The sequence below is a fragment of the Notothenia rossii genome (assembly GCF_949606895.1).
Source record: "Notothenia rossii genome assembly, chromosome: 2".
NCBI lineage: Eukaryota > Metazoa > Chordata > Actinopteri > Perciformes > Nototheniidae > Notothenia > Notothenia rossii.
The window spans coordinates 32,351,303-32,364,903 of record NC_136904.1 but is presented as its reverse complement, the minus strand read 5'-3'; the positions used below and the strand labels follow the sequence as shown (position 1 = coordinate 32,364,903).

General features: G+C 41.4%; 1 protein-coding gene across 1 annotated transcript in view; it reads right to left on the bottom strand.

The window, feature by feature from the left end:
• The window catches only part of LOC307029577 (sodium/potassium/calcium exchanger 1-like), a 21,166-nt gene extending 7,668 nt beyond the window's left edge, over window positions 1-13,498 (bottom strand). The window contains exons 1-6 of the mRNA XM_079665658.1: window positions 10,712-13,498; window positions 7,861-8,019; window positions 5,892-6,000; window positions 4,772-4,825; window positions 4,429-4,479; window positions 4,073-4,150 (exon numbers count right to left, since the gene is read on the bottom strand). Coding sequence (XP_079521784.1) covers window positions 4,073-4,150; window positions 4,429-4,479; window positions 4,772-4,825; window positions 5,892-6,000; window positions 7,861-8,019; window positions 10,712-11,680 — 1,420 coding nt within the window. The 5' untranslated portion in view covers window positions 11,681-13,498. The remainder of the gene's footprint in view (window positions 1-4,072; window positions 4,151-4,428; window positions 4,480-4,771; window positions 4,826-5,891; window positions 6,001-7,860; window positions 8,020-10,711) is intronic.
• Window positions 13,499-13,601: the final 103 nt, after the last annotated feature.

Below are 13,601 nucleotides of genomic sequence, written 5' to 3'. Positions count from 1 at the left end.
ACCCGTCCCCTTGTGTGTTATGAAGGTTTTTATGCATGTAAACCGTCTGAGTCAAAAACCCTAAAAGTACACCCTGTAGGTGGGAGTAAAACTCGAACACAGTCTATGCTGCCCCAAAACGCCTTGTTGGAGATTTCTCATTTTCCATTGTTTTCTTCCTGGGTACTGTGGCGTGTAAATACCCAGAGGCCACACCCTCTGCCAGCATTTCACAAAACAAAGCTTCACAAACCTTTCAGCGATTCATGCCGGATATGTACAGCGTAGGGCACTGAAGAACGATGCTGTTCCTATACACAAGTTATTGAGCCGTTTCCGCTCTACATCCTGAACTCCTCCCTTCGATGCAATGCACTTCCGATTTGGCGGACTGGCTTTGTTTTGCTAGCTAGCTCCGTTGTGCCGACAAAGCACTGATATCGCAGAGACAAAGAGGATATAACAATTACAACATGAAGAAAAGTGGTTCGGGAACTACGTGTGCGGTAGTTGGTTGCAATCACTCGAGAAAGCACCTGAACGAGTGGTTAGATAGAGAGTGCTACGACCACAAACCAGCACCCAGCCATGTTGTTCATTAAATACAGATAAACACAACAAATACTGCATGCATTGTATTTTTTAATATTATATATGAATATTTTCATAGTGATGTAATTGTGTGGGCTGCTTTTATATTTTAATTTGTAATACCTGTTAGGATTAAACATGTGATCTTTCTTGTTGAAGCCATTTCTTTAGTTTCCTCTCAACAATGAATTAATTCAGTGTTATTTATGTACAGTATGAGCTTAATATGAATGATGAACTGTGTTAAAAGAAATTGTAGCACTCTAAGGAACATATGAAATGCAATAATGCAATAACAGTGCAATAATGAAATTAAATTACATCAAACTTTATTTTCACTCAAACAGTACAGGCACATATGATATATTGCACAGCATAAAGAGATCATGTAAATTGTGCATTATGTAAACAACAGACAACTGTTGGCTCCTGTGGGCATGACCTAAATAAGGCAGTTTATTTTGGTTTTATGCTGGGCCACGTCGTCATGTTATCCTCCAGTTTTGCACTGAATTCGGGTGGGGGAGAGTAACGCCATCTCCAGTCAAAGAAGTAGAATCGTGTTCCCAAGCTAGCATCACTGTTAGCATCGAAATCGCTGTGTTTACACCAGTGCCCGTCTGACTGTTTACATCGGTTTACACCGACAGACGCTGTGCAAAAGACTTCCGGCGGAAATGAAGTGCATTTGTGTAGTGTCATGGCGCTACCCGTGTTTTGGCGCGTAAACTTGTCTATTTTGTTTGGCAGGCAGGGCGCGGGAAGGGGGGTGCTGAGGGCGCTGCAGCACCCCCTAGCGGCAGGCAGGGGGTGCGGAGCTTCCCTGTCTGAATTATTATTTGACGGTTATTGCTGCTCCCGCTGTGCATAATCTGTGTAATATGTAGCCCCGGACAATTCTACCTCATTAATATAATACATTAACCGTGCTTTACGTGAACCTCATCAAGACACTAGAAAGGACGGCAGGAATGTAATTTCCCGTGTTCAGTGAATGCAACAGAGGCAAGACACCAGACCAATCAGAGAGTTGCATGGAAATAAAAGTGTGCTTGTGTCATTCAAGCTCGCGGCTCTGTGTGTGTGCGGAAATAGCGCATTTAGTGTGTGTGAGAGAGGGAGAGAGAGAGGGACCGGTGCCAGCAGCAGGGACCGTGTTGTTAGCATCTGGTTAGCTAGCTGCACTAACGGACATACGGAGCTGTTTGTTCCACAACAAGCTGGAGGAGAGCTCTCCTCTCAGACTGAGAGGCTCAGGTGAGTTAAAGGACTCTCTGAGTGTTTAGATAGTTAACTTTAGTCGAAGTTATCTCAGTGGGTCTCAAACGGTTTGGTCAAAAATTATTCAAAAGATTATTTCCGCGGCACACCTTCATATGATCATTATAGTTATAAAAAAAATAAGAGAATAAAGGAAAAACAGTTATGAAATACTATATGGCAGTAAAACAAGAATACAGTTTGAAAGGGGAGTGATTTTTAAAATATCCATAAAGAAAAAGAACATCTGCTTACAGTTGTGTTTCATCTGGGTGTTGAGAGATGTATCTCTTAATGTTGCTCTCAAAGTGCACCAGATTGATGCTTTTAACTTCAATATTTTAAAAAAATCTTCCCGAGGGAGCATCCCCCCGGACCCCCTAGAGGAGGTGAGGTCCGCTCCCCACTCGTAAAAAATAGCACTTTACCCCTGCCTATATGCCGTGAGCTGATTATCGAGCCTTCATTGTAACAGTCGCGGGTTTACTGTGTGTTTGCGTGTGGGGAGTTTTTTTGTGCGTGCTCTATAGTGCCCGTAATAGTGTTCACTGGAGTCCAGCACCTCAGCACCCTCACTCAAAATACCTTCCCGCGCCTCTGCAGGCGGGAGATTCAGGTACACAACCTGTAAGTATTCATTGTTGTTTGTGTATTTATGATGTTTAAAACAAACAAGGTATCTACCACGACTTTTTAAATGGTTAAACGTTTTTCGGGCTACTATGTTGGGATCAAGGAGAAATGCTCTCCACAGACCCATGCTCACAGCGTTATAAACCTTTTTCTTGCTCAATATCAAGCCACACTTATTGTTTTTACTTCGGCTGTGAGTGTTTGTGTGTGCTCAGGATGAGTTTCGCTTGTTCTCGCTATATCGCCGACACGGAAGCCTGTCTGCTCCTCGCAGCAGCTCACAGCAGCTGCAAGCAGCAACGAGTCTCAACGTCCCGACCAATCAGAGCACACTGTAAAGTATGTGTACAGAGGGAGGGGGGAGGGGGGGGGCAGGAGCTCCGACAAGCCGCTTAGGACAGAGTGAATACCGGTGAATACACATACTTTACAGAGATGCTGTATGAGAAACCGATGTGAGTTTGGACAATTGCACAGTATACATCTATTTTAGTAGAGCTCAACAATGGAATTATGATCAGTAGAAATGGCCATGACATGGGACCTTTAATGTTAGCAAAACAGTACCGTGCTGCTCACTAGCTGCTACAGCTAACGTTAGCTAGCTGATGCCAACATTAACATAACACTTTAACTTCAGACCTTTGCATGGGCCCCAACATGATTATGCTGTGTGAGCCAGTATCAAGTGGGAGTGATTGGAGTGTTGGGAGCAAAACATGTTCCAGTAATGGAGGAAAAAAGGATTCTCACACACACACACACACACACACACACACACACACACGCACGCACGCACGCACGCACGCACGCACGCACGCACGCACGCACACACACACACCCATCTGTATGTTAATCATTAGGCTGATTGATTCAGGCTCCTTAAGGCCTCTCCAGACTCCCTGCAGCTCCACTTTGCTCTGCCCCTCAGAATCTGAAGGATCTCATTACTCCACACAAACACAACCTCCTCACCCCTGCACAGTCTTTAAGGATTCATACACCACCAATATTTTATATCAGTGCTGCACTTAGCATTCAAACCTTTAAACAAAAAATACCACAAGAAGACACAGAACATGCCTGATGTCTACATTTACCTTTTTAAAAAGAGAAATATCTATACATCTAATTTCTGTATATAAGATAAGATAAGATATACTTTGTTGATCGCGAATTGGGAAATGTTTTCGTTGCAGCAGCATGCAAAACAAGTACTGCAAATCATTAGAATGCATAGTGGAAAATAAACAATATAAACATAGAAGATACAAATGCTTTATGCTATATGCTATAAATAAACGTGTTGATTATTTATTCACCTCCTGTCAAAAGGGAAAAAAAATAAAGCTTTAAACAACTCCTAAAAAATAACTATCTTGTTTAATAAATACAGAAAGATGTAAGGTATATGATGTTCTTAGTTACAGAAAATAATAGAATTTGAGATTAGGGCTAGCTGCTAGCTATGCTACTTTCTTTGTGCTTAGCTAGGTTAATTCACTTACCGCAATTATCTCATTAAATGAGTTATATCTTCTCATCTGACTGCAGGCTTTAATGAAAATGTCCCCTTTCAAAAGGTGTTAGTGTCCAACATTAAACTCACCTTCAGAGACGCCATGATGGGACTTGCTCTCTAATTTGCCCGTGACCGGGACTTTCAGAGTCTTTACTTTGTTCTTCGCTGCAATCAAGAGAATCATTGCTCAAATACAACACGGAGGCTTTTTATATGAGATACTTTGTCCATGCCAATACTGTGCAACCAAACAAACATGCCTTACACTCACACTCTGGCTCTTTTGTAAAAGATTGTCTCATAACATTACAGTAACTACTGGATGCAAAGACAGGAACATGCAACCATCTAATGTCAAATTCACAACCAGTACGGCAGCCCGGACTGACCACAACAACAATAACAACATCCACAAACACAACAACAACAACAGACAGTCTTACCTTTCTTCTGTACTGACCCCTCCCCTCTAACATCACCATTAAAGGACGTTTCTGATTGGCAGAAATACATGCCATTATTAGTCTTTCACAAGTATGTGACACTTTAATAACATGCATCTACAGTAGAGATAAAATATCCTTTTTGAAATGTGATTTTGATCAGACAATGAAATAAAGCTGGAATGGGAAATAAATGTGCTCCCACAGATTCCAAATTGCAATCCAATAAGTGTTTAACCATCTCAAAGCGGGGGACAGGGTTGAACTTGAGAATGAAGAGTACAATCGCGACAGGACACACGACGGGGAACAGAACCAGGTGACATCTAGTTGGCGCTCTTACCTCTCCTGGCTTTCCTCAGGCCCGGTGTTTTCATGGCCCCTCTAAGGGCTGCCTCTACGGATGGAAATGCACAGCAACCATATTCACTTCTGAGCTCATCGTACTTTTATTTGAAGTTGACTGCACATAGTGTCCCGCAAACTGATTAATCTGTGCAGATGTTCAACACTCTACTTCCAACTATAGTTAGAGATTTTCTACAATTCCTTTTCCATTACCTGATATGAAATAGCCTGGACCATGGTTGATCGTCATAAAAAGCGGGGGTTTTACAAAACATCTCTCCCTGTTTAATTTGAAAAGACCAACCTCCAAACCCAAGAGGACTCAAAGAGGATTTTCTGTTGCCAGACACGTCTCCAACTGACAAAACTATCCGGATGTGATGTGCCTTTGATTGACCAGTTATCAACAATAAAATTAAAATAAATCATCTGCATCGCCAGGGACACACGAACAGCTGTTAACGTATGGTAATGTGTGAATGTTTATTTAAATACTTAAAAGGAAAAATAAGCTTAAAGTGTGCTCCAACATATATTTGTACCACTTGCTGTTAAGTCGGTCTTTAACAGGTTTTACATGTTAAAAGAGTCAGTCCAATACTAAAAGGGTTAGGGTTAGGCTCCACAGAGATAAAGAGCTCGGTCTGCTAGCACGCTGGCTCTTATCCAGCTTTTATTAGCCTGTATTGAAAAGCTGATTAAGGATCAGTGGTGGCCGAGTGCTGTGAGAGCCAGGGAACAGCGGCCCGGCAGTGTGAGGACGGGCTGAAGGTCGCGAGGGTTCATCACGTTACCCTGACTGACAGGAAGGGACAGGACGCTCAGGCCAGGACAGAGCTGAGTTACTGCATAATAGTTGATCAAGCAAAGTTGATTGATAAATTAACAAACTTACATCCAGCTTCTTAGATTTGTTTCATTTTGTAACACATGATATTCATTTGATTAATTGATATAAAGCAGCATTTCTAATAAAAGTAATAACTACCTACCTAGCAATATTGCATCCAGACTAACCTACCTTTCTTTTTGATCAACTCTATATACACATTACGACCACCAGGCTGCAGATGCTATCTTGTTACTGCAGAAACTATTGTTGGTTTGGTAGTTACCTTCTCTCAGAGGGTCCAGTGTGTGGATCATCAGCTGGAAGATCGTGTTCCTCAGCGAGGTGTTGTGGAGGGAGGCCGAGCTGCCGCCTCGCTGCAGGACGGGACGCACCTGAAAGGGCAGAAGATACACAAGTCGAATCAGGGAAAACATTGGAACCGTAATAGCATTGAAACATTTTAAGAGACCTATCCAAATGTTTCTTAAATCTCAATCTCTACATGTATGGCAGCCATTCCATTCCAGTGTCTGTTGAATTCTAACAGAGAAATGTTGTCAGTAGTTTATAGAATAAAATAAAGAAATAGGAATTTTACTCAAGCACATACCTATAAAAAGTAAAACCAGAGAAACTGATTATGCTGCAGTGGTCTCTTCATTTCTCTTTTGCAAAATACAAAATGTATTTGTAGGCTATTGCCTGCTAAAATGGATAACTACCATCATCACTCTCGGTTCACTTGATAGTTTGCAAAAGTTGCTTAAAAAAAGCACCCTTTTGTAATTCTCCAAATGATGAAGCATACAGGAGTGCTGACGTAAAAGTAAATACAATTATATAAAAAATGTTGGCTGCTTTAAGTTGTGAGCATGTCTGGCTAACATGCTAGCTAGCTACAGCAGCGTCTTGGCATTACCCCCAACACTTAGCGAAGCAACTATAGACAACTTTGCAAGTAAAGGGGAATAGAGTTGAAATATTCATTTTCAATAACCTTGTGAACAGCTTAGCAGTGATATTGTTGTAAACAGTAAGAATAAAAAGCCTACAGAGGTAGCAACAGTAAATAAAAGAGGCAGAAATAATCAAGCAGTTGATTAGCCAAAATCTTGCATACACAGAGGAGCATTTCACTGAGTTAATAAATCCTGTTAAGCCCCAAAGCCCCCCTTGGCGGGGGCTTTTTTTTCTTTTCACGACACTGTGTCTCAGGGCATCTTAATATTTAAGAACCTATTAATGTGTTGTACCAGATTAACGGGAAGAATCTCAGCTAACTGACTATGCAAACAATTTTTACCAAAACAAAACACAAGTCTCATAAGAAGCATCTAAATGACCCCCCGAGCGAAAAATACTAACGCACTTTGGCACAGAACTCAAGATAAAAGATACCCTTATTACTTATCGTAGCTGCACATACCAGATATCCGATTAAAGCTGAGGTTCCACAGATTATTTAGGTATATATATCATAACTGAGTGATCCGAACTCGCGACAGGGGAAGCAAACACAGACATCACAACACGTACCTTTACGGAGCTTTTAAGGGAGATCGTCTCACCGTAGCTGTCAATCTGATCAAAAGACTTGTTCAATGGCGAGTAAAAGTTATCTGCTAATGGTAGCCACCAGAGTTATCAAAGCTTCCGGTTTTGGCTATGCGTCAGTCTCACACACACACATTACCAAATAAGGAGTATGTGGGAGTTCCCCTCGATTCCATTGGCTCTGACGGTTAGAAAGAGATGTCAATCAGCCAAATCGAGCAAGGGGGGGCCAGAGATATGGAAAATTCACCCAAATAACCCCAGAAGTGTTTTTTTTGTGCTAAATCTCTGAAAATCTTGATACAGGGTACTTATTATATGTTGTAGTTTGGATTCCTAAAGCTTTTAGTCTACCATCCCATCATTCAAGGGTGGTTTCACTATAAGTAATTTTCTTTTTTGGACGGAAACAATCATTTAAATTTTTTTACTGTGTTCAATCTGAATTTACTTTAAAATAAAAAAATCTATATTGATTCTGACACTTCTACATCCAACTCACAGATGTAACCTTGCTTTGAGAAAAAATATTATTAATTTAACCCTTTTAGAAGGGAAGATATGGTCATTTGTTCTGGGAATGTCATTTTTTAGCCTGAGACCTGAAAAACAGGCTCGGGGCTTAACATCTTGAACACTGGTAGATTGTTAACGTCCTTTCAGTGCACACAAACTAAACAAATTAATTTTTTTGGTACCCTGAGTCTTTCTTTGTCCTCTTGGGGGTCTGATGGTGGTTTGTTGCCTCGAGGAGTGCTTGGAGCAGGTTCAGGTTCTCGTTTGGACACTTCTTCAGCTTTGAGTGCAGGAGGAGCAGCAGAGGTAGCAGCAGGAGGAGCTGGTGGAGCTTCACTCTCCTGTAAAGTCAATGAAAACCTAATCAGATAGTAGCACCTCAGTCATTCAGGTTTTGTGCATGCAAATACAACATTTTGTTTGTTTCATAGTGATCGAACTGGAAACGTATTCTGCATTACATATAAAGTTGATTTTTATCTCCAAAATTCCCACATACTGTATCATGTAATCCTGATCGTGAATCCTGTTCTGAAACTCAGAGTAAGATTAAATCTGATTGTGTCACTGGCTATGAATCAGAAGGACTGTACAGTAATCCTATCACTCCATTATATGAGTTTCTCGCTGTCAGCAAAATATCCCATCACCAACTTTAATCCTTAAAGTGGATCCTGCTCTATAACTGCATCCCAACATTTGAGTCAAAATCTAGTTTTGACACTTTCATTTGTTCTGCTGTTGCTTGGCTTAACTAGAGCAAACAGCAAAAATAAATGTGTTTGATCAAATTGCCAGCAGCAAAACTGACAAAGCTCTCATTCGCTCTCAGGCTTTGTATTCTCATTCTTTAAATCATCTCTTTTTGTGACAATTTGAGTTCTCCCGTCTTTAAACCTGCTCAATGTCACCTGTTCCAGAGCACATGTCTAAGGTTCCATCATATTTAGTCATAAGCCATGCACAATGTGCTACATGACATTAGGCAACATGGTCCCCTCAGTTTGTGGGCAAATAAAAAATCTGAAAAAATAAGAATTTCTCTTGGATTAAGGTACCTAAAAACCCAGCTTTCATCACTTACAAAGTATAAAGCAACAATTGTTGGACCTGCTGGTAGATGCTAAAACAGGCAGCAGTTTATGTGGCGTCATGAAATAGACAACATGATACACTACATGGAATGTTAGTTTTATGTCAGGAGTTGTTAAAAAGGATATACGTTTATAATGGATATCAGCTTGCATGAAGACCCTGAGGAAGTCATGGTAGTGATACAATTGCTGAATTAAATGAGCTGTTGAGCAGAATAAAATCAATTCCTAGTAAATTGCCTGGAAACAGATTTGCATCATTTGACAATGAAGCTAGTCATATATTTTTTTCTTTATTATTTATTTTCATTTTATATTTGTTTTGTTATTAATTCATGTTTTTTGCCACTGTTTATTACAGTGTCTCCGGCTGCATGAGTCATCTCTCTCAGCAACATGATGCACGTTAACTTGAGATAAGACTGTGAATGCTCAGAAAGGAACGTTTTTGAATAATGCATGTTTATTAAAATTCCTGAAAAAGTATATTTTGAATTCCAGTAATTTTGACCCATTAATGTGGCAGCATACCTCATTACGCCCAGTGTTACTGACGGCAGACGTGCTTCAGGCTGAATGAAGAATGTGCTGGCGATACTTGAAATGCTGAAACACAGCTCTGCATGTTAATTACAGGCTCAGACATTTACTGCTTTCTGTCAGCTGCAGGAAGCCGTTTAGTCTGCAGGCCTTCTGCAAGTAAATAAGCCCATTCAAAATACATTATTACATTTTCCTTTATTCTCCATCTCTACTCACTGGTAGTTCGGGGCTGTGACAGAAACAGAGTGACATTTAAATCACTTCCCCACTGTGACACGCTGTCTGTGACACCTGGAGTCCTTTCTGCTCAGCATCATCAAAGGATTTTGCACAAATACAGGCCATCACCTGCTCAGACCCACAAATCACTGTCCCTTTCTCACTGTATGTGAACAGGCAGCAGATCCAAATGTGGCCAGATGAAAGGGTGGAAAATATTCTGTGTACAATTGGAAGTCTGTCTGGTAAAAATTGCTCTGTGTTGTCCTTCTGTATCTTTTGTTTTATCTGTAAAAAATACTTAAATACCAAAACGAGCGATGCATTAATGCATCTTTGAATATTTGCTGATTCTCCATGTCTGTGGCAGCCGGAAGCCCCTTTTGAGAACATACATCTTAAAATCAGCTCATTGATATATGATTAAAGTGATTAAAAAAGCTGAATATTTAATTAGTTGTTAGGGCAATTGTTTGGGTCTTTTTTCAGCGGCAGATTCATCCACCTCGGGAGTATTTGTGGCACCATTAAGGTATGTCCGATAGGCAAACAAATTGTGTGATTTGATTGCTTAGTTTATGAAATCTTAGAAAACGGTTTTAAAAAATGCCCAAAGATAATCAGTTTACTGTCACAATTGACTTGCGTCCTAGATGAGCTATAACCAGTTAATTTGTATTATTCTTTATATCTTTTTGAATACGTTTGTAAAAAAGGTTATTTAGATGTTCTCTACCTTGATTGATCAAGTCAATTGATTAATCATGTTGTCTCTACTTTAACCAGATCATTACGGATTCATTGTAGCTGTTTATAATCTGTCACATCGCAGACACATTTAAACAATAGCCACTGTAAAATCATGAGGATTGTGACTGTAAATATTTTAGTGTAGCAGGGATTTCAATTATTGAATGTATTGTACTGAAGGAGCCAAGTTGTGGCTGTAATCAGAAATGTGGAGCTGCAGCCATTGAAAGGGGAGCTGATAATTGAATGAATAGAGCTAATAAAACCCTGATTTGATCATTAAATCAGCTTTTGTGGACGCAGACTAATAAGAACTCGGCTTGTTATTGACAAACTCGGCGTGAACACAAATCATTTTGTCGTTAATTGCATGATTTTTCCTTTAATTTGACCAGAACATCCATCCAGATGTGTGAGACTAACTGACCTTCTCTGGATCCTCCGCGGTCCACACCTTGACGATACTCATGTGCCTGTTGATCTGGGTCTTCACCGCGTGCTCGATCTGACTGTTGAACTTCATGAAGCTCACGTAGCTGATGTAGCCCAGCACCAGCAGCATGCTCTCCCACCACAGGATCATGTTGTCCACGAAGAACACGATGAGCATGATGAGGTCCAGGATGTAGAAGGTAACGTCTCTGAAGAGCGGCCACCAGGTCAGGTGCAGCATCTCCCGTGAGAAGATGGCGCACATGCCGATCACAAACAGGATGTTGAAGACGGCCGAGCCCACGATGGTGCCGATGCCCACGTTATTGTGGGAGATGAAGACGCCTATCAGGGAGGTGAAGAGCTCGGGGGCGGAGCCTCCAGCCGCCATGAAGGTTGCCCCCGCCACGTCTTCAGAGATCTCCAGCTTGTTGGTGATGACCTCCAGCCCGGGAACAAAGAACTCATCACAGACGATGGCCAGGGCGACAAACATGTAGATCATGCCCATGAGGTGCAGGACCACCCAGCCCTGCCGCCGCTGCTTCACTGTGAAGATGTCCGTTGGAAAACCGCCCTTCCTGTGAGGGGGCTGCGCTGCGGGGTGAGGGGTGGTGGGGGGCGGTTGAGTCAGGGGAGGTTGAGGATCTACGTAGATACACTGTTGGATATCTGTTCTGTTGACAACTATCACCGGAGGAGTATTGTTGCTCTCAGATGAGACAACCTCCTCCTCCTTCGTCTCATTTGAACCTATAACCTCCCGAATGTTGACTTCCACAACATCATCATCATCACTATTCACATCTGCTCCGAGAGTGTGGTCCCTCTGGGCGGAGGCTCCAGGCTCTGATAGCCTTGCCCTCAGAGTCAGCGTGTAGACGAAGCACAGCAGCACACCTGAGAGGAAGAAGAGGAGGCGACTGCGCTTGAGTCTCCTCCTCGGGGGAGAGTGCACCTTCATTGCCCTTGTGGTCTTGACTCCAAACAGGAAGTTATGTCGGATGCATTGTTATTCCTTGATGGTTTCAACTCCGTAATGTGGCGGGAAGACACCAATGGCCAATGGATAAGACACACACACAGACACACACGGACAAGTGTGTTTCATCTTCTACAGCAGGCAGCTGCAACCTGTGGAAGGACTGGAAACAGAAAACAGTTGGAATCCCATCAGCATGAACATGTGTGTTATGTCCATTGTGCTTGCATAGCTGTAGAGGAAAACCTACTGAAGAGAAGTGTGTGTGTGTGTGTGTGTGTGTGTGTGTGTGTGTTAAAGGGGGTTCAGACAGCCACCTGTTACTATGGATACATAATCACGCAAGCTTTTGCTACTCTTAAAAAAGGAGTGAATTGAAGACACGTTGAAAAAATACCGGGAAAATGCCGGAATGCTTCACAATAAATCAATAAATTATTAAATGGCTTCTGATTATTAGTATTAATAATCAGGAAATTATTAATAATAAGAGGCAACAACAGCTCTCGGAAACAACGAGATGAAATGCCCGCGTGCAATAATCGATCATTAATGCTACATTAATTAACCCAGCACGCAGAGCATTAATAGCAATAAAACAAACACATATGAGAACAGAAAGGGCGTGTTCGGGTTTAAATGTGAGTCCAGCGCGGATTATAAAATGTAAAGTCGACACAAACCGGTCAATTATTCCTTCAACATCCAAAAATATCAGCAAAAGGACTATAAAATCCAGAAAGCTGTTGTTAAGCAGGGTGCGGGTCCTACCTGTTGCGCGTGCTGCTCGCTCCCTCGCCGCTGCACACGTCCCTCCAGCTGTGCGTAACGGACGCAGAGATGCTGACTCCGGGGTTTGGGGGAGCTACAAGGGCGCACAGCATGTCAGGGCTTGGACGACGGTCAGCATAACGCAGTTAAGAGGATTAGGAGCCGAACACCTCTCACCTTCCTCCTCGCACATAATGCTGTATCAATACAGCAACATTCAAAGTGTGGTGGTGGTTCGGGGTGAAATCTGGGAGGGGGCGCTGCGGGCGATGCCTGTTTGCTGTTCAGAGGCTGACAGGACGGGTTTGGTCCTTAGTTAGGGTGTGGTCAGGTGAAGTCTTATTTTAGGGGTGTGGAGGATTTAATGTATTCGTGTAATGAAAGTGCAGAACATGAGCATGTATGTTGGAAAACAAGTGCGTCTTGTGGGAAAATATTTGCCTCAGTGATAATACACAGTATTTTCAATGGAAACATTTCCAATGTTTACATATGGAAATAAGACTTTTACTATTGTTACAACATGACAATATTAAGAAACTCTTTTTTTTTTTTTTTTATAAATGCAGGTTTCTTTTTAATCTCAAATTTCAATTTCAATTAAGCTTGAAGAATTTGGACTGTGTTGTGTATTGGATTCAAGTTGAGTTAAAGGAATAATTCATTAACAATAAGTAATATTGAATGGGACCTCCTTTCCATTGTCAAAATGTACAAAAACTTCCACAAGTCTTTACTTATTCCTTACATTTAAATCATCTGCTGAGAAGCCCAACGACTTTCACCAATATGTCCAAATTATGATTATAAAGGCTTAAGCTGTACCGCCCTGACGGAAAAAAAGAAGGTGAATACAGCAACAGAGAAAAGGTCCAATCAGGCAAAGTGAAAACCCCTGTGGCTGGGGGCTTAAAGAGTGGCAGGGGGCAAACGCTCACTAAATAAATTACACTGATGAGATATTCTTTGACCATTTATGTCGCCTTGAAAATAATCCAGAATGCTTCTGAAATGGAAACATTTTCATGAAATTTTAATACGTTTGAATCTCCAACAACATCCATCCTTTCCTATTTGCAGCGAAATGTAAAACAATTAATTAAACATTTAAAAATGTTTGACATTTTATAAA